The sequence below is a fragment of the Schistosoma haematobium genome, chromosome 4 (genome assembly GCF_000699445.3).
Source record: "Schistosoma haematobium chromosome 4, whole genome shotgun sequence".
NCBI lineage: Eukaryota > Metazoa > Platyhelminthes > Trematoda > Strigeidida > Schistosomatidae > Schistosoma > Schistosoma haematobium.
In genome coordinates, this window is record NC_067199.1 from 44633534 (window position 1) to 44656375 (window position 22842).

Genomic DNA, 22842 nt, shown 5'->3' on the forward strand with positions numbered 1-22842 from the left:
TACTTGGCGTTGTTTTATTTGGAACTTCCTATTGTTATTTACGATTGCAATTGATCAGTTTCTTGTAGACATATGTGCATCCTGTGTGGATTCTCTCGATATGCCCCTAAGTTACGAGCTATATAAGCAAAGATGAATAGTGGCTAACAGTGGAAACTAAGACACTCGTTTCGTTCTTTTTGGGACTCGTCATGTACTTGCATCTCAGAGTTGATACTTACTCTGTGACTCGAACCTAATATTGTTCACTTCAAACACCATCGCATTATCCACTTAGCTACTGAGTCCTGATAACCACTTGCTTGTGCAATGAGGTGAAGTTTAAATTCGCTTGGGTGTTGTTTTACTTGTATTTTCCCATTGTTATTTAGGATTGCAATTGATCAGTCTCTTGTTGGTATATATGCATTCTGTGCGGATTGCCTTGATACAGCCTTAATTTAGAAGCATTTTAAGTAAAGATGGATGGTTGTTATTTGGGACACAGTAGCTATAAGTGGATAATGCAATGGCGTTTGAAGTGAACGGTACTGAGTTCGAGTCCCATAGTGAACATCAACTCTGGGATGCGGATACATCCAGCTGACGAGTCCCAAATAGGATAAAACGTGTATAATGGATTTCATTGCTAGCCACTATCCATCTTAGATACTTTATATAGTTACAAAGCTTAAATTTCAAAGTCATCTAACTTGAAAAGCTGATCCTGTAATGCTGTTTGATGATGATTTGTTTTCAGTGTAGGTTTGTGGTAATTGTTGAATTTAGATTGATATCGTGAATGCGTGAATGTTAGAGCACCAGTGAAAACCTGTAAGCACTGGACGGCCATTTCGTCCTATTGTGGAACTCATCAGCAGTGCGCATCCAAGATCCTGCTTGCGAGATTTGAACCCTTGGCCTTCAGTCTCACGCGTGAACGCTTAAGCTCTAGACCATTTAGCCGGCATACAACGGTATTAATGCTCAACTTAAATCAATCCACGATATTGCGCGACCGTCCACGATTATCTCCAGTGAGTACCCTATACTGATAATTATTACTTGCTGAAATTTTTATGAAGGAAATTTATTTAATTTTAATAGATAAAACTGATAGAATTACAAGACTCTTGTATTCCAACCAACAGATAAGTAGTTACTTCCATTCTATAATATAGCAAATCATCACAAAAAATGATAACAGTTTGAGTAGTGTTGAAAATCAGAGAGTATGCATTAAACAGTTATTTCATCCTAATTAATTACTCATCAGTAATATTCACCAATACTTGGAATTCTAAAGGGAAACATAAAAAGAGGTAAGTCAAAGAACAAATTACATCAGGAATTAGTGGTAGACATGAGAAGAATGAATAGCAACTGTAAAAAGCTGAAAAGGATTGTCCAGGACAAAATTGGATGAAGAATGCTAGTGGGCAGACTATACTCCTCCACAAGGATCAACAGTCGTAAGTAAGTACGTACTCATCAACAACCTCATACGTAGGTGAACTCAAGATATAGAGACAAAGAGAGAGAATGCGAAATAGGTCAATGACTTCCAATCAACTGTTTATTGTTGGTGTATTTGTTGGCATCAACAATATAACACGTTAATACTATCATACTTACTTACGCCTGTTACTCCTCTTGAAGGAGCATAGGCCGCTCACCAGCATTCTCCATCCAACCCTGTCCTAGGCAATCCTTTCCAGCTCCTTCCAGTTGTTATTCATCCTTTTCATATCTGCTTCTATTATCCGAGGTAATGTGTTTTTTGGCCTTGCTCTTTTCCGCTTCCCTTCAGGATTCCAAGTTAGGGCTTGCTTCGTGATGCGGTTTGATGATTTGCGTAATGTATGTCCAGTTCATTCCCATCGTCTTTTCCTAATTTCTTCTTCAGCTGGAAGCTGGATTGTTCTCTCCTACAGAAGGCTATTGCTGATGGTATCCGGCCAATGGATGTTCAGTATCTTGCGTAGACAACTATTTAGAAATACATGTACCTTCTTGATGATTGTTGTAGTAGTTCTCCAAGTTTCAGCTCCATACAGTAGAACTGCCTTGACGTTCGTATTGAAGATTCTCACTTTGATATTGGTTGACAGACAGTTGTTTTGAGTTCCATATATTCTTCAATTGTAGGAATGAGACCCTTGCTTTGTCAATCCTCACCTTTACATCTGCATCTGAACCTCCTTGTTCATCGATGATGCTTCCCAGGTATGTGAAGGATTCTACATCTTCCAGAGTTTCGCCATCAAGAGTGATTGGACTGCTGCTCTCGTTAATACTATCAGTTATAACTAAATAATTCAATGACTTTATCAACATAAACAATATAATATGACAATGGAATATTGAAACATTGAATAATTTACCCATTTATTAATAGATTATTACGTTTATCATTTAACCAAAATGTGAAATTCATTGATGATGATGGTGATGATGACTTTTCATTAAATATAAATGATTTATTCATTGTATTATTATGATGTAATGATGATAGATTACGTTTTATATCAGAATCATTACGTTTCTTTAAAATAGTTTGTTTATAATAATCTATACGATTTAATGTATGTTGAGCTTCTGGACAAAATTTTGCTATTTTTTGACATAATACATAAGTGGATTCTTCTTCTATCCATGTGAATATACTTCGACGTACTCCATAAAGAAGTACCGCTTCAACTGATGCTATAATACAAAATATATATATATATATATATATATATATATATATATATATATATATAATGTCATGGATATTAGTTACGTCACAATAATATATATCAGTTTTGGTGTTGTGGAGATTGTTAAGTTTTTATTGAAATCATGAGTCAATTGAAGCTAGACCACCATGGAAAACGTGGAGGTACTGACGGCCATTTCGTCCTAGTATGGGACTCCTCAGCAGTGAGCATCCACGATCCCGCACCCCATGAGATTAGAACCCAGGACCCATCAGTCCCGTGCCAGGCTCTCAACCAGCGATTTCGTGGATTGGTTGAGGTTAGACATTAACACCATTGGATGCCGGCTCAGTGGTCTAGTTGGTTAAGTGCGTGGCGTGAGGCTGATAGGTCCTGAGTTCGAATCTCGTGGGGTGTGGGATCGTGGATGCTCACTGCTGAGGAATCCCATACTAGAACGAAACGGTCGTCCAGCGCTTCCAGGTTTTCCGTGGTGGTCTAGCTTCAATTGACTCATGGTTTCAATCAAAAATAATATATATGCTTTATGATAGTCAAATTGGGATAATAAGGATAAGAGTACGCACTGAACAGCTGTTTTTGTCCCAGTATATTACTGTTTAACAGTATGGATTCATGAAAATTTTATAATCCCTATGAGATCCTATATTGATCATAATCGTTTGCTCACTAGTGACTATTTTCAATATGTAATTGTTGGTGTTCTAATAAGAAATCTTGATCACTGGAGTTTTGACTATGTTGTGAGTAAAACAATTATTGACGACAGTCAATCGTAGATGATTTTATGGTAAGATACTAATATTGTTCAACATCAGCTCAGTTATCTAAAGGTAGAGCATCCATATACGAGAAAGAAGGTCATGGATTTGATTACTTGTATCGATGTCGTGAACACCTACTATTGAATCCCATAATAAAACGAAACAGCTACTCAACACTTGAGTTTTCCTAATAGTTATTTACCTGTTCATTTTTCCTCGTATACTTAACTATTAACAATAGAGTAAAACAATTGAAAACTATGAACCAGAGACAATAATAGCATGTGAAGTTTTAAACAGTTGAGTAGAATGTCATAGATGTATGTTTTGTTAGGTTCTGGCATGAACAGAGAAATAAAGAAGCCATGACAAACAACGGTAGCTATTTGGGGGGCAACTATTTCACGTTATTCAGAGCATGTAAAACGCTAACATTAAGTTTTGTCTTGAATTTGTTCCATAAACCATAAGCTTTCATTTGATGTATGATTCACCACCATACCCTTGTCTATTCCAAAACTATAGTAATTTAAACGTAACCTTTGGTACACTATTTTTAAACTCTAATGCTTAGTTCAGACATAGCTGTATTTTCCCCATTGTTTATGCGTTATGGACGTGTTATGGTTGTCACAACTCACACGAATATTTTTAAGTAGTGTGTGGCAGAACGTGGCGTCGAAGTCACGAAAACTGTCGGACGAAGTAAAGAATCTAAACGCGTTAAAAACACAGCGTTGGCAGGACATTTGGAAGCCAGTCACGAAGACAATGGACCTAATCCGTGCGTATGTGAGTCAGTTACCCGCCGAAGACAATGAAAGATGGTTGCTGAATTTCGTGGATTAATTGAAGTTATGCATTAACGCTGTTGGATGCCGACTTAATGGTCTAGAGTTTTAACAATCGCGCGTGAGACCGAAAGCTCTAGGTTAGAATCCCGTGTGTGCAGTTGTGGATGCGCATCGTTGAGAAGTCCCACACTAGGACGAAACGGTTGTCCAGTGTTTCCAGGGCCTTAATGATGGTTTAATATTGGTCGATTCATTATATCAATCAAAAACCTAACAATCTCCACAACCTTATACTATTAATGATTGTATCTCAAACTATTAACACACAGCGTAACCAATTGGAATATTTTGAAGAGAATCAGACTTTGTTCAACAGTATTAAACCAGCTTTCAAACGATTTGCTTTTAAAAGGTTGAGTTGCACTTTAATCTAAATAACAGAAGTGATCATCATTAGGAACTAAACACCAGATGATTTTAGGCAGTATCACGTGCTTCATAGTTTACATTATGGACTCAACTTAATTAGAAAACTACTTAGAATTGGACCGTACTAAATAAATGTTTCGTCCTAGTACAGGGCTTTCCATCAGTGCTCATACAAAACCCAAACAAGAATCGAAATCACGATTCCCATTTGTCACAGTGACCAATTAAACGTTACACTCTTGAGTCAACAACCAATGATTTACATTCCTTACTCAACCCATTCGCATTATTAAGCAACTGTCTTTCAATGTCATTAAACAATGTTGAGTTTCATTAGTCACAGCTTTTGACTAATACTCCGAAAATTACCTCGTAATATAGAATATGAAATTCAACAACCTCCAAGAACCATTCACACTAATACTTAAAAATGGAATTATTAGGGATAAAACTATGTTATAATTATACTGAATTGATACTAGATTCACTGATCAATCGAATCTAATTGTCCATCAAGGAGAGTTAATATTTTGAATAAAACTCGATCCTTCATCTGGAATCCTCCAGGTCAAAGGAAAAGAGGAAGATCAAAGAACACATCACGCCGAGAAATGGAGACAGACATGAGAAGAATAAACAACTAGAAAGGAAGGCCCAGGAAAGAGTGAGTTGGAGAATGTCGGTCAGCGTCCTATGCTCTATTAGGAGTAACAGGAGCAAGTAAGCAACTAACTAACTAACACCTACCATTATTCTAAAATCTGCTTCCTAAAATCTTCTCTAATTCAATTAAGTAATAGCGAATAGAGGAAAAAACATGTAGTGACTTACAACACAGTTTACCGATTGTTTCACTATCATCATGAACATAACCACGGATGACAGCTTCTTCCATAAGCATTTTTACCTTAGAATTAAATGAAAAAAGGAATAACACATTGAGAAACAAACACCATACTTCTTTATTTAAAGATTTATAATCCATTAAAATAAGTCTACTATCACATGTTACTAAAAATCACATTATTCACTTATCAACAAGTTTCCATCAGCTGATTTATCTAAAGAGTAGTAGTAGTAGTAGTAGTAGTAGTAGTAGTAGTAGTAGTAGTAGTAGTAGTAGTAGTAGTAGTAGTAGTAGTAGTAGTAGTAGTAGTAGTAATAGTAGTAGTGCTTACACAGAGTGATATAAGTAGTATGTATCAAGAATTGAAAGTAATATTCTTAATGACAGAAGAGGAACATGAGATGTGAAAGAAAAGCAAAATCAGTTCAGGTATTAACAAGAATGGTAGAACGATAGAACTAGCAAAAGTTAATTCAAGAAAGATGTGCAAATAATGTATTCAATGTGTTGTTTTAGCCGGACCGAAGGTACTGGGTTCGAATCTCGTGTGTGGGATCGTAAGTGTACATTGCTGAGTAGTTCTATACTAAGATGAAATGGTCGTCTAGTGCTTTCAGATCATTAATAGTGTTCTAACATTGATCAATCATGATCTCAATCACAATATAACAATCTCTATAATCCTATACTAGAAATAATATCAAATCTGATCAATAAACCAGATGACTTACTTGTATTTTGACATTTTTCAAAAGATCTTCTTTAATATCTTGATCATTATTATCATTATTGTTATGGGCTGTAGAAAGAAAAACAGCTTTATCAATTTAAATGGTCATATCTCATTGAAGTAAGTGACTGAATGTTGTGCCTACACAAACATGATATTAGTTACTATTGTTCATTTGGAACATTGAGACTGTTGAATGCCTTTGCATTTGATTTCGGTTAATCTGATCTTAATTTTGAAGTGATTATAAGTGATAAAGAGCTGTCTGTCTAATTGCCATTCAGTGATAGACTGAATTTCTTTGAGAAAGTTATAATCCAGATAATTAAGTCAGTTCAACCGTCGAGTTTTAGAATACATAGTCACCATAGTAATCATTACAATATTTTATAGTACAAAGTATGCTTGCTTCCTTGCTTTCAGATTACATAGGAGACCGTATATCACTTTGATTACTTACTTACTTACGCCTGTTATTCCTCGTAAAGGAGCACAAGTCACCCACCAGAATTCTCCATACAACTCTGTACTAGACAATACTTTCCAGTTGTTTTCAGTGGCTATACATCCTTTTCATATCTACTTCTATTTACAGACCTAATGTGTTGTTTGGCCTTCTTCTTTTCCATTTCCCCTTCAGAATTATAACTAAAGCTTTGCCTTGTGATGCAGTTTGATGATTTCCTCAATGTATGTCCTATCCACTTCCAACGCCTTTTCCTTATTTCCTCTTCAACTGGAAGCTGGTTTATCTTCTCCCATAGAAGTCTGTTGTTGATAATGAGTATCTTGCGTAAACAACTATTAAGAAATACTTGTGCCTTCTTGATGATTGTTGTAGAAGTTCTCCACGTTTCAGCTGCGTAGAGTAGGACTGTCTTCCTGTTCGTATTGAAAATTGTGACTATGATATTGGTTGACAGACAGTTGTTTTGAGTTCCAGATATTCTTCAATTGTAGGAATGAGACCCTTGCTTTGCCAATCGTCGCCTTTACGTCTGCATCTGATCCTCCTTGTTCATCAACTATGCTTCCCAGGTATGTGAAGGATTCTACATTTTCCAAAGTTTCTTCATCAAGTGTGATTTGATTAGTCTTCTTATTGTGTATGTTGAGGCCTACTTATACCACTTCAATAGCGGAAGTATAAGGACTTTATGTACATAAACAATCTTATTACGAACCTATCATTTGGGGGAGGCTGTAGGTTGTAGGTTGGATCTCTAGTGTGAGGGCCGTGGTCACGTACAAACGAATAGTCCCATACTAGGACAGAACAGATATATAGTATTTTCATATTTTCAATGCTTATCCAATTTATGTCAATTTGTGGTCTTAAATTTCCTTTCAAGTTGTATAAAATACTAGTTACTAACTCATGAATCCTATACAACACTTATCATTTCAAAACGTCTATGAGTTTGTTGCTATGTTCAAATAAAATATATCAACCATATCTTTTTAAATAATGAACCCCTTTTGTATCAACTTGATCATACTTATAAAGTGGTACAGATTATGTAATTGATAAGTAAGTAAGTAAACATTTCAATTCTACAGGTGATCTACTATGAACTGAATAGTTCAGTTATAATATCTTTGAATCATATACTGAATAACGTAGGTTAAACATCTATATAGAGTACTAGTTCAATATTGTAGATTTATCTTCTTGGATATGAGTATTAACTGATGAAAAACTTAAGTTCATAGTTATAACTTGACTAGTTTCAATCATCTAAGATGAAAACAGTTCAGGTGATTTCAAGTCATTTAGACTAATGACTACATATTACAACTTAATCCATAGGATACAATTATAAATAACCATTATATAATACAAAAATGATTACAACTATATGAACGTTTAGTACTAGTTATCAGCATTAAAAAATGATTACTTCCAGGTTTTTAACATAATTCTAATAGTTTTTGATTGAGATTATGAACCGATTGAAGCTAGACCACCATGGAAAATCTAGAAGCACTGGATGGCTGTTTCGTCTTATTGTGGGACTCCTCAGTAGTGTACATTCACGGTCCCGCTAGCAGGATTCGAACCCAGAGCCAGCAGTCTCATGAGCGGATGCTTAACCTCTAGACCAGTGAGCCGGCTGGCATCTAACAGTGTTAATAATCTCCACAACTCTATAATGATAATTCTAATATTTGAGATATTATAAGGCTATTTAAAGTGGACGATTCATGTAGGGAAGTATAGGATCATTATGGAATTTGAACTGAAAAAAAACATTGTAAACTGAGTGTGATTTTAACTTAAAATACTGACTTGAGACTGAATGATATAAGCAGCTGGTCTAATTATTAGTCTTTTACTAGTCCAATAGGGCTCGAACACAAAGTCTAAAAGACACAACATAAAGCATTGTTTTAGCACAGAGTTTCTTTACTATTTTTGATATCTCTTCATATCACTCAGTCTGGTCAGTCTGTCAGTCACACCGTAGAATCTGGTACATATGTACATTGGTTCAAGTTGCCATACCTCATTAGCTCAAAGAGATTAAATTTTCAGGCCAAATCCTGGAATAGTAGAAGTAGTAATAGTATCAGTGGTATTAGAGAAGATGAAGCATCGAATATACGATTCGAGTAGAAAATACAAATTACTGAAAGGAGAAGAGAAAAAGTCATGAGGAATTTAAAATATCAGAACTTGGGGGAAGACAAAGATTGGATGAACCTGCTCGATCGCAAACGATTTGGATCCATGTCATTCAAAGTCTCCAACTATTGCTTACGTTAATCACACGGACCTGTTATTGTTCTAAAATTAAGGGGGGTGGTCTAGAAGATTCACCATTCAGTGATTTTAGAGACTGGTGCCACGTTTTAGTTTGGCCGCGCCTAACTTTCTTCCAACCATCTCCAACGTTAGTCACCAACGGTAAAATAGGTTCATATTATCAATATAGTTTAACAAAGTAAACATATTGATTACTAAACATTAAAGTTGTACAAAGCAAGCTATCTAGCCTGACATGATGTCGTACCATCTGAAGCCGATGAGATGAGATGATAGATTGAATGATTTCATACACTTTAGATGTAATGGCAATACCAGAAAAGACAAACTATCATAGGAACAAGTGAGAAGTGCAAATAAAAGCGAAAGTTTTTGCAAGTGACTTTTTCACTTATACAAAGTTATAAACTATTAGTTCTTTTAACTCTTTATAGACTGTTGAGCAAGCGATAAAAAAAGCATGTGAATCGAACTGGCAAATCATAATAATATTCGAAAGTTGATGGAACGATCTAGAACCAGATGTGCAGCAACATGCAACCTGTTTATCATCCCCTGACATTTAGCGTCTATGAATTTTTATACCGATTAAAAGCGGCAACATGAATCTTTTTTTCTGAAAATCAGTGTCTCATAAAATCTCTTACAGTATCCCTATTCAATTCAACGTGGATCTACTCGATGCGATAATGAATTTAAGCCATTGAATGAATACAGAATTATAACTATAACAAATCTATCAAATATATATTTATCCCTATTAATATGATTGGAGATCATAGTTAAAAGGTAACCCGATCAGTTATTAACCCAACTTCCCAATTAAAAAATGTTCATTAAAAATGTATAAAACAGAAGCAGTGACCAGGGGAGTTTAACTGTGTCTGTTGTCAGGCAATTACCAACTGAAGGCAATGGTAAATGGTCGATCAATATGGTGGGTTGGTTGAAGTTAGACATTAACACCATTAGATGCCAGCTCAGTAGTCTATTGGTTAAATATTCGCGTGTGAGACCCAACGTCTTGGGTTCAAGTTTCACATGAGGGATCGTGCATGCGCACTGATGGAGAACTTCATACATGGATGAATTGACCATCCAGTGCTTCTTCACAAACCCTCATTCTTAGAATATCATAAGATTACTGAAACAACTAAATACGATGTGACAAACACTGTCATAGAAAAACATGATTTTAAAACAAAACGAAGTTAATGAAAGTAATTAAATAAAAATGTAATTACAATCTTAATGAAGATTACTGAGATTATTTTAATTGGTAGGGAGTATTCTTCACAGGCCAACCTCAATTACGGTGATTCCATTCTTAGTATAGAATTACTCATTATTGAGTGTGCATAATCTTGATAGGGAACAAAACAAGAATAATTAAGTCTACCATTGATTGATCACTGACTAATAATCATTGTTGCTTTTATCTAATCAATTATTACTGATCGAATTCTATTGATCAAGTCTCAGTGTGGAACATCAGTACTGAATACACTTGGGATAATACAGACTATAGGTTTAGAAATAGGGACTATGATTATCTTACAAACATAAACAAAGTATTCTCCTCTTTTGACACAACTTAAAAGTCCAACGTTTGATGACTTTATTGACTGATATCATGTTTTGGTTCCACTGCAGTTAATCTTTCTTTCAGAAGATATCATTTTTTAGGATATCGTTGTGTAACTGTAGTGTTTCAATGAACTAATGATTCCTTTGTACTTGTTGAATGCTTGATTTCGAATTCTAAATACAGTACATTCGTTTGTGCTTATCTAGTACTTCTTGATTTGATTACGTTATTTCTGGGATTCTTAGTTCATACTATAATTCAAATACTTCTAATCATCATAGTAACACAAACCCTAACCAAATGAATCAAAGTTATTTAGTACCTATGCTTTGATATTAGTACTTGGTGATTCCAGAATGCGCAAACAAAATGCCTAAAAACAGTTATGATTGAAAATTAATGACTTATTTATATTGATTCTTCGAAAAGATGAATTCTAACTTTAAAACTAAGCTTCTCTTGAGTAGTTGTTATGCGGTGTTGGATTTGACGTTTCATATCACTGAATGACTTTTAGTTAGATAACCTGCAAAAATTAGGTAGCTCTTGAGGGCCATTTTATTCTAACATATGTCTTCTAAACATTATCTACATGACTTGATGGTTCTGGAATCGATCACCTATGGGGTCGTCCATATGCATTGCTGAAGCGAACAAAATAGTTATCTAATAATTTTTAGATTTTCAAAGGTTGTCAAACTAAAGTTAATCCATGAAATGAAAATCTTCTTGAACTGCTTAAAATCAAATATTTCTGATCATGTACCATTCTGGCAAGATCCTCAAATACAACACGGTGAACATCAAGCCAATCATACTTGATGAAGAAACTTTGGAAGATATAGAATCCTTCACATACCTGGGAAGCATCATTGATGAACAAAAAGGATTAGATGCAGACGTAAAGGCGACGATTGGCAAAGCAAGAACCTCATTCCTACAATTGAAGAATATCTGGAACTCAAAACAACTGTCTGTCAACCAATATCATAGTCACAATTTTCAATACGAACAGGAAGACAGTCCTACTCTACGCAGCTGAAACTTGGAGAACTTCTACAACAATCATCAAGAAGGCACAAGTATTTCTTAATAGTTGTTTACGCAAGATACTCATTATCAGCAACCGACTTTTATGGGAGAAGATAAACCAGCTTCCAGTTGAAGAGGAAATAAGGAAAAGGCGTTGGAAGTGGATAGGACATACATTGAGGAAATCATCAAACTGTATCACAAGGCAAAGCTTTAGTTATAATTCTGAAGGGGAAATGGAAAAGAGGAAGGTCAAACAACACATTAGGTCTGTAAATAGAAGTAGATATGAAAAGGATGTATAGCCACTGAAAATAACTGGAAAGTATTGTCCAGTACAGAGTTGTATGGAGAATTCTGGTGGGTGACTTGTGCTCCTTTACGAGGAGTAACAGGAGTAAGTAAATGTAAAGTAAAGAGAAAAAACCATTCTATCAGACTTCGTTGTTTGTTTTAAAAACAAAATAAAAATCAAACTAGATTAAAATATCTTGATCATTAACTCTAATCGTGAACCATATGACTTGACCTCGTAAACTTTATATGATCTGTTTATAAACAATAGACAGTGTCTAACTTTTAATTAATAATGATCCATAATGATTAACTTATGTTATATTCAATAAACTGTCTAAGATTAAAGTTTTTTTAGTGGATTCATCCAACAGAAAATGATCCTAATCAGGACTTATTCAATATTTATTCATAGTTTTCTCCTTAATTCAAACACATCAACATTACAATGATTGAAATCATGAGTCAATTAAAGAAAGACCACTATGGAAAACCTAGAAGAACTGGATGGCCGTTTCGTCCCATTGTGGGACTTCTCATTAATACAAGGAAGCACCAAATAGATATAAGCTATACAAATCATTCGATTTGTGCAAAAGATGGGATAATGCCCGGTCGACCGAAATGAGGCAAATGATGTTCTTAGAGAGTCACAAAATGATTTATCAATCTTATACCAATATCAAATAGTTGATTACTGAATACTAGGGGGAATACTGATTAATTGTGTTGATCCTATTTTTTTGTAGCCAATCAATAATTAATATTCATGAACCCAAATAATTCAGGAGCGACTTGTTGTTTAATGAGTTCAATGTTTAGCTTCAATCTATTTTGTGAAATGCCCCAATTCTTGTTTATTAGTATTAATGATTTATTGTCATATTTCTGATTCTAAGAAATCTATCTCAGTGCTAGTCATGATTACAAGTTTAGAAGTAAGAAGAAGATTCATCTTAGAGTATAAATGTTGTTTTAAGTAAACAATTCTCAGCACTAATTATGACCAGTAGAGCTAATCCATGTCGTGTAGATACAGGTATCTACCTCAGTACAATGGAAGATGGTAGAGCAATTTCGTTGATTGACTGAGGTTAGACACTAGCACCGTTCGATGCCGGCTCAATGGTCTAGAGGTTAAGCGTTTGCGCGCGAGACCAAAGGCTCTGGATTCGAATCACGCGAGCGGGATCATGGATACGCACTGCTCAGGAGTCCCATAATAGAACGGAACGGCCATCCAGTGCCTCCAGATTTTCACTGGTGGTCTAACATCAATCCGTTCATGATCTTAATAATCTCCACAACCCCACACTGATGAAAAATTGTAGTAATTTTTTACAGTTGAAAATGCATTCCAAATAGAAATTATTCGAAAAGATCTTTTATAAATAGTTTCATTAGTCTCGAAAAGTTTCTACAAAACTAATTTTTAAAGGAAAGGCAAATTGAAAATAATTAGTGCATTTTTGTAAGCAGAGATAGACGGTGAGTAGCAATGGAATCTAGGACATCCGTTTCATTCAGTTTGGGACATATTAATTGAACGTATCTTCAACTCGAAGTTGATGTCAGTAGATCGAAATGAGGAGTCCTAAATAGAATAAATCAGACGTCCAGAATTATACTGCTAGTTACTGTCCATATCTCCTTAAAACACTTATGACTTGTGGTTTTATCAAGGCAATGTGCACTGAACTCACAGATATCAAAAGATATGAATCAATAACATCCCTTAATGTCAATGAGAAAATTAATAATATGGTTTAAATTCACTTGGTGTTGTTTACTTGGAACTTCCCATTGTTATTTAGGACTACAATTTATCAGTCTGTTATTGGCATAAGTGCATCCTGTGTGGATTCCCTCGATATACCCCTAAGTTATAAGCAAAGATGGATGCTGGCTAACAGTGGAAACTAAGACACGCATTTCGTCCTATTTTCAACTCGTCATGTACTTTCATCTCAGAGTTGATATATACTCTGGGACTCAAACCCAACACCGTTCGCTTCGAACACCATCGCATTATCCACTTAGCTACTGAGTCTTGATAACCACTTTCTTGTACAATGAGGTGAAGTTTAAATTCACTTGGTATTGTTTATTTATATCTTCCCTTTGTCATATGCGAACTAAAGTGATCTATTTCTTATATTATTCATCACATAAGTTTTTACCATTACTATAGCCAATCCTTAACTTTATTGATTTTAAACATGTATAGAAAGATAATTAATCACAAAACATTAGGTTTTTCTTCTTCATTAATCTAGGAAATTGGACAAGTCCTATTGTTTATACTGAAACCATATGATTATATTATACTGTTATAACCTAGTGAAGATCAAATTACGAGTGACTTCTGAGAACTATTAATGGATTAATGTTATGTATATAAACTCTTATTGTACAACTATTCAGTAACTAGACTGTGTACATCTATATTCTTCATATTATAAGCTTCACTTTGACTTATAGATTATTATTGTACGATTTACCGTTCTTAAGTTGTACCCAGTTTATTGATTACAGTCTCCCACCTTTACAGCCACTTTTTGGCTTGATCTTGTATAAATGTTATTTCCTATTTTATGGTGTGATGGGTCTGTTTGGCTGTTATATAAACCAAGTATGTTTGAAATAAATGATTCGCATAGTGGAAGCTGTTAGTGGTGTTCTGGACTCAACTGGACAGGTTAGGCGAGTGAGGAACCAATAAGGACGCTAGACTGATCAGACCGGCCGAAAGTCATTGGTTTAGTACAGTACAAGAGTGAATAAGTCATATTTCAATTAGCAAATAAATCACATGATAACTAGCCGGCCTTGAAGTCACAACAAATACCTTGCACAATATGTAACTATAAATAAATATCATACTACTGAAATATTCACATATGCAAAATAACTAGTTTAAAACACTTATTTAAGTAGATTCCACAAAACCTTAAATAGTTTGACATCGTGTATCATCAACTTTATTTGAAGAGTTTTTTATTGATTAAATTGAAACATCTGATTGTTCTTAAAAAAACTACAAAACTGTATAAGAAAGGGTCAAAATCATCCTGTGACAACCACAGAGGGATTAGTTTAACTAATATAATATCTAAAATACTAGCCTCGATAATTATCAGACGTCTAACTAAGACTCATGAACTGCAAACACGAGAGAATCAAGCTGGTTTCAGACCTGGTCGTGGCTGCATCGATCACATATTCACCATTCGTCAGATTCTAGAACACAGGCATACTTATCGGCGTCCGACAATGGTGATCTTTCTTGACTTAAAAGCAGCATTTGACTCTGTAGACCGTGAGACTCTGTGGCAGTGTCTATCATTGAAAGGCGTGCCGCAGAAGTACATAAACCTTGTGAAGGCTCTTTACTCGAACACTACTAGTCGAGTCAGGGCTTGTGGCGAAGTGTCATCTACTTTTGCAACCCCAAGTGGTGTCCGTCAAGGATGTCCACTTTCCCCATTTTTGTTTAACTTCATCATAGATCTACTGATGGAAATAACTTTCTCGTCAACCGAGTTCTCGGGTATTGATCTCCATCCAGGAGGTCCACTTATCGACTTAGAATACGCAGATGACACAGTCCTGTTTGTTGAAGACGCTGATAAAATGCAGAGTCTTCTGGTAGCACTAAGCAACAATGCCAGAATGTTTGGAATGCACTTCTCTCCCTCTAAATGCAAGTTGTTGCTTCAGGACTGGTCTGCGTTAACACCTGAACTAATGATAGGGAGTGAAGTAGTCGAACGCGTTGACAACTTCACTTATCTTGGAAGTCTGACCAGCCCTAATGGGTTGGTGTCTGACGAAATCTCAGCACGGATTCGAAAAGCTCGTTTGGCTTTTGCCAACTTACGTCACCTATGGCGAAGGCGAGATATCCGTCTATCAATAAAAGGACGAGTATACTGTGCGGCAGTCCGTTCTGTTTTAATTTACGGCAGCGAAACATGGCCATTAAGAGTAAAAGACACTCGTAAGCTACTAGTATTTGACCACAGATGCCTTAGAAATATTGCTGGCGTCTGCTGGGATCACCGGGTAAGTAATAGTGAGGTTAAATAGGGTATGGTAATTCAGTTGATGAGATTGTGAGTCTTCATCGACTGAGATGGTTGAGCCACGTGTTACGTATGCCTGAACACCGATTACCACGACGTGCAATGCAAACTGGTATTGAAGATGGTTGGAAGAAAGTTAGGGGCGGCCAAACCAAAACTTGGCATCAGCTCTTGAAGTCACTAACTTCTAGTCTGAGCCATGTTGGGAGATGCAGACTACTTGGTTGGGGTCTGCGTGACTATCGTAACCAATGGTTGGAGACTCCTGGTGACATGGCTCAAAATCGATCACAATGGCGTCGGTGTATACACTCCCTGTCTTCCCTTAAACTAAGAGATTGAAATCGCTTCATATCTTTCTTTCTACGAACCATTTTTTTCTTCTTGTACTATATCTCTACATGCAATTTTTCTCCTATATATTACCACCTTTGACCTAACCACTGCTATGAATCCGGTGTTCATCTTGTTGTGCTGATGCGGTATGGCAACCTGGACCGATGCACATATGTGCCTGGTCCTACGTTGTAGCTGACTGACTTACAAAACTGTATATGGTATAAGTTGTGTCAAGGAGCTTGTCTTTATTAATGGTTTTTATTATCAAGTGGTTATAGAAAACTGCATTCAGTTTGACTAAAGTAAATATCTTCCACACTTCACTTCATAACTTTTAAGTTACAACTTTCTGTTGTATTATCACTTAAGAATTGCAACTTTAGGAACAGTACTCCATTTGAAACGATGGATACATTTGGTCTTCTTTATATCTTATTCATATGTTTCTTCGTGAATTTCGTTAGATATACATTTCTACTGAGCAGGTTACGAATATTACTCACTTAATCTATAATGGTGTCATTAGAGTCAGGATATATTTTAAGTGTCTTTTATATCCGATTAGCACAGTACTATAGAAATGATTATGCTGTCCAACTGAAGATTTTCTATGAATCTCTCGTGTTATGTAATTCATTGTAATTATACTTATCTTAGAACAGAAGTTAATAAAAGATCAATCTACAAGGGTTGTCATGTTTCAAATTAGATAGTAATGTACACGATTCACAATGATGTTTAAGAGGTCACTTAGGTAAAATAGGCGAAATAAGTCTGTTAAAGACAAAACATTTCGTACATTTTGAACGAAATATGTCCTCAAAAATGAAATAATTCTAGTAAACAGCTCAAAATCAATTATGTCCAGCCATGACAATAAGACAGCGCTTTCATCAAAGCGCTTTCATCATGATTTTGTAGTAAACCCTTTATAGATACAAGTTATTACATAGAAGCATTTAATAAAATTAACGAAAGCTTGATTATTTAAAGAAATCAGGTTAGTTGGGTACAAGTTACTTCCCTTGATAAATTTGGTTGACATAAACTTTGATTTTATGTTTATTGACAATAATGAATTAAACACAATAAATAAGGGAAAAGAAAACAAACACCTTTGTTCATACTTCATGGTAACAATGACTGTGCACGCTTTAATCAACAACACTAATTCTAAGGCAACTAGTATATGTGATTTCCTTACTATAAATTCCAAATGTTGCTTCATGGTTGGGTTACCTTAGCTCTTGATGAGGAGCATAGCAATAAAGTGCGTCAACCGTCTCTTTCATCCTAAAAGTTTAATCGGTCCTGATGTCCGACAAAGTCTCAATCTGGATTTACAAAGACTGATTGGCATGTGCTAACTCAAATCACCTGCAGCGTAGGTGATGCGCTCGTCTATTATTCAAAAATGGTTATAATTATGAAACGTCATAATTTATTAAGGACGAAAACCCGAGCTACTTATCCAAAGAAATATTAAAAATTTATTCAATGTTTGAACTTCAATCAAAACCCTAGAAATCTTGTTTCCAGACAGTTTCCTTAGCATACTTCCTGAAGTTTATTACACCGTATTTTTTATCAAAAAAATTAATTAATTTACCGTCTTTAGTATCTATTAAGACTTCTTTCCACACTAAGCGTAAACTGCCAGTATTCAAAATATTATGAACTGGTTACGATAGACTGTTTCTTCTATATATGTTTTGGCTTGGTTCAAGTCATAGGAATTTGAAATAGTGAAAGAGTAATTCAAAAGTGAACGATTTGAATTTACTTTACTAAGTAACTGAACTGAGGGAAGAAATAAACTCTACATGCTAAAATCACTGGTTACTCGGGGATGAAAAGCACTAGGAAAGTCTACAAATTCTGGCAAAAGAGCTTCATAGAATATTATCAAAAACTGTGGAGACTCTATGAGCAACTAAAATATGTTCCGCAGCTGTTTTTATGTTGAACACCTAATCCGCTACGTTCCAACAAGAGCCAACTAACGTGTAACAACAAATAAATATTTGCGTTTATTTTATCGATATTATTAACTGTGTAATGGTAAGATACTAATCTAACAGTGTACTTATGGTGACTTTTAAATTACATTCATTAGAAATTTCGAATAAATTAGTCCCGGGGAAATAAAAAGTTAAGGCTAAATGACGCAATTCCAATACCACAAAAACTCATGAAGATTGTTTTTTCAAAAAGCGCCAGGTGAAAATCAATCTACCTGTTCGTTATGTATAGAGATGGGGAAAACATAACAGCATATTAAGAAAGCATATCATTGCTTATAGACGAAACTGAGACTACAGATATTGGGTCTGCAAACTTTGTGTAATCGTTGAAGCCTATTTAATCCTGTCGATTTGCAAACCCGATTCCGTGTAAACAACTCCTTCTGAAGTAAAATACTAGAGTGTTTCTAAACTCTGGTAACACAAAAATTACTCAATTTGACAATGATTTTAAATTAATTTAGTGAAAGATCTTTTATGTAAACAAATCATGTGCATTGTTTCTGAGTATCAGGTTGATTGTGTACTATAGCATCTTGTGAAGTTTGAATACTTTGAGTATGAATACAGTTTCATGAAATTTCATAGGATTTAAAAATAAAAATTCTTCCATAAGGGTCACTCATTAAAAGTTTCGCATCAGTTTCAACATTCTTTTCTAATGTTTATTAAGGATAATTTGAGGAAAATTATGGACACTGAATTTTTAGTCTCGCATCATTCATTATTTAGACTATGCATGTAATGTTTGTAGTACTATTACAGTGGTGACATTGATGAGTACCTAAAGGAAAGCTTAGTTATAAGAACGATTGTCAGCGATTCCAAGGGTGATTTTACGAGATATAAACGACTTACGTAGATCAAAACAGATCTGATGTGAAACGTTAGGAATGAAGATCAGAAATTAGAGGAAAGAGCCGGAAATAAAGATAAGTAATATGGATTTCATCGAGCAATCACATGAGCTATGACGCAGCAATGATACTAAGACGAAATAAAGAGTATATTTGGTGCGAAAATTCCAGAGTCTTGACTTAAAAACCGATTAGCTCGTCCTTATACATTAGTTAAATTCTACTGATTCAAAATTTACATCTAAAATGCTAACGAACCAAGAAATCGTAACATATGACTTTTATAATAACCAGCTAAACATCCGTGAAATTTTGATATTGTCTTTACATTACTGTCTGGAATAATAGTTGAATTAAATACAAATGATTTAAAGGGTATCTTGAAGCAAGCTCACTGTCCTAAGTCTCTTGATTCATCAATTAAAACACTGTAAATTACTTAAAATGATGAAAACTGATCGGACTTACACCCAATCATAGCACAAGCTAACTTGTAGGTTGTTTTGTATGACTAACGGTTACCAAGGTCAACATCATCTATACTCATAAGTTCGCCAAAAATACGTCCTTTGAAGTTATAGGTATCGAATAGAAAAAACAATTGTAATCTTGATTCCGAGTTTATAAAAATTTATGCAATGTATCTGTTTTTTCTGAAAGACAAGAGAAATGGGTGCTTTTCAGATTCAAACTTGTTACTAAGTAATTTGAAAGGATGATTGAGCTACATACAATCCCTATAAATTGTTAGAGGGAAAAGTTCAGTTTATTCAATCTTTCTTTCCGTTTCAAATAATAAGTGCAAGAAACCAGCCTAGTTGCAGCTTTTTAAACGTGATTTTAGCTACTTGTTGTTCAACGGTGAAACTATAAGCACTCATGTTTATGTTCTCTCTTTGAACCATGGCAGCAGATGATAGATGAAATGATTTAGTTGGGTGGTAGACAGACTACAGTGCTCGGTAATTCGTTTAATTATCCAATTTTACTACAAACAAGTGTTTGTGCAGTCTGTTTATTGCCAATACAATAGCTCGAGCCTCCTTTTATATCTGAAAATATCCTTGTTCAGTTTCTTGAGTAGTACAACTCCGTTATGATAGCTGAGTGTTTAATTTCAGGCGGTAATGACCACAAACTCTTTTTGTCTTTGCAGTATTCTTTAATGGAATCATGAAAGAGGTAGCCTAACCGGACGATTTAAATGATATTGTTTATGATGATTAGAAGTATTCCTATTGTAGATCACCAACGTAGATGATCTATGTCGAAATGATTGGACGCCTACTCGAGTTAAAAGTGAATGGTGTGACAAACTAGCTAACGTCGAAGTCACACCTCGTGGTCAGCGCTTTATGTGAACTACCCCACTGACGTATCAAGGTACCATAGATGCTTTGAAGACTGTACAACACAGAGGACGTTAATACAGAAATATATTAGTTAAAATAGATACAAGCGAAAGTAAGACCACTGTCGCATGGGCCAGTCCATGGCATACGATCAACTGATGCGCGTTGATTGTCCCTGACATTGACGAGGATCGATGATTTGCTCGATATTCAGTGACCCAACTGCCGGATGATTTGGCTAGGGCTTAGTGACATTTCACTGGCCCTACAGTATTAAAATGCTAAGAATTTCGGGAATAGTGCTTTTTAGGCCAGATAGAACTGGATGATCACAAACGAACGTAGTGCATTTGAAATTCCTAACAAGCGCGTAAGCAGGTACAGACGAATAATCAAATAGCACAATACGACATTTATTTCCCGTTTTCAAACAGTTTACATTGCTCACTCTTCACAACCTATTTTGGACCATATGGACTGTTCCTTTATTTATAAAAGTATTGCGTGAATTTTAATATCTCCCACGGCCTTACAGTATTGTGAGGACAGATATTTGAATAAAGCACCTTTAGAACCATTAGTTATAAGGAAATATGTACGATTAGCAATCTTGGGCCAATTAGACCAAGAACAGACGAGCCATAGTCGACAACTAGGAAATATATAATAAAACCACTCTCCTCTTCGTGCCTCAATGGAATGCTAACTGTACCAATAATCGTCAACTGATGACTAGCGATTCAAATGATCACATTACTTGTGAGATTTAATTTAACATTAAAAGAGACGTTAAATTCCTCCCAAAATAATTGGATTTTTGCTACTTGTATCAGCAAAACATGAACGGGACTTACTTATGTTAGCAATCAATTTTTAAACCAAATATGAAGTACTTCTGGAATCAGTAGCGAGTGACAGAGAATCCATTCTTTTTTCTAAATCAGTTAGTCTTAATCCACCATGATTCAATGTCTCATTGGTAAATGACTTGGATCTCTGACGAACTTTGCACATCTGTCCATCCTTTTCATAGTTACGGCAGCGTTCATGACGAAACTGATGTGAATTAGAAAAATGAAGCATACTACTGATGATGCCACAGGTATTCAGTGTTTGACAACGCTTCTACCAGTAACACCTTCTAATATATTTCGTTCCCACCAAGAGAAATCAAAAGACAGAGTCGAGGAGATCGGAAGAGTATATTTGGCGATGACCAATATATCGGAATTCTCTGATCTAATCTGGCTAGCGATTGCGGTTGATGTTGAGCACGGCGTCACCACACGTGATCTGGTGCGGATGCCTGACCGAGCGCCTTCAGCTAGATGAGTCCACTAAAACATATGGTCAGCATCCAATGTCGAAAACTTAGTGCTATTTATTTTGGGGATTTATTTACCGCTACAGATCACTCCCCCTAGTGGGGCAGTGACGACCCTAAGACGTGGCCAGCCAGAAGTTTAAACCCAACGAGTTTGTCGTTGGTAAACACTCTTCTGATAGCCTACTAAATTTATCAGCATCTGGTCGTCTTTCCTTACTATATGGGACGGAGGTACAACATAGTAAAAAAAAGAAAATGTACAATGAAAATTTCGGATCCTCATAAACGTCATCGTTCTTTTCCAGCCGTCCTGGAAAAGAAAAAAGAAAACGTAAGTGCATGTCGAAAATACACTCGTATGTGCGTAAAAACACAATGTCGGCGGAAAAAAAAGGAAAATAAACTCATGAACACGTAATAGCGTTAAAAAACTGTTTTTTTTTAAATAGAAATAAAAATATATAAGCATATTAAAATTGTTTTTTTTTAAAAAAAATAATATAAAATGTCGAAAAGTGCCTTACGTGCAATAGTCGTTTAAATGTTCTGGAAATCTCACCCTTCTTCCAGAACGCGTCGTTTTAAGTTTATTTTCGGATACTGTCGAAGTATCATCGTGTGTGTTGGTTGTCGGATGAGGTATTATAAGTGTCGGAGTCATGTCGTTCGATTGTACCGAAGGGAAATCGACCTGGATAGGATTTCCTTTTAAATACGCTGCTTTTAAGCGATCGATGCTGATGCTATCGTTTGTTCCGTTCTTATCGACTATATAGTACTTAGATTCACGTTGAAGAACTTTGAAGGGTCCTTCGTATGCTGATTCGAATGGTCGTCGATGCGAGTCTCGACGAACGAAAACGTGTGTACTATATCGTAAGTCAAGTTGAACGAAAACATCAGTTGATTGA

The 22842-nt window shown here is 35.4% G+C and overlaps 1 protein-coding gene across 2 annotated transcripts in view; it reads right to left on the reverse strand.

The window, feature by feature from the left end:
• SGSM2_4 (Small G protein signaling modulator 2) overlaps positions 1-19815 on the reverse strand; it is a 99918-nt gene extending 80103 nt beyond the window's left edge. Inside the window, exons 1-4 of one of the 2 annotated variants that reach the window (XM_051216529.1) lie at positions 19721-19815; positions 6268-6335; positions 5521-5596; positions 2364-2685 (exon numbers count right to left, since the gene is read on the reverse strand). In XM_051216529.1, coding sequence (XP_051067127.1) covers positions 2364-2685; positions 5521-5596; positions 6268-6335; positions 19721-19730 — 476 coding nt within the window. In that variant the 5' untranslated portion in view covers positions 19731-19815. Of the gene's footprint in view, positions 1-2363; positions 2686-5520; positions 5597-6267; positions 6336-10277; positions 14276-19720 lie in introns of those variants that run through there. The other variant, XM_051216530.1, reaches the window with a different exon arrangement.
• Between the last annotated feature and the right edge of the window lie 3027 nt (positions 19816-22842).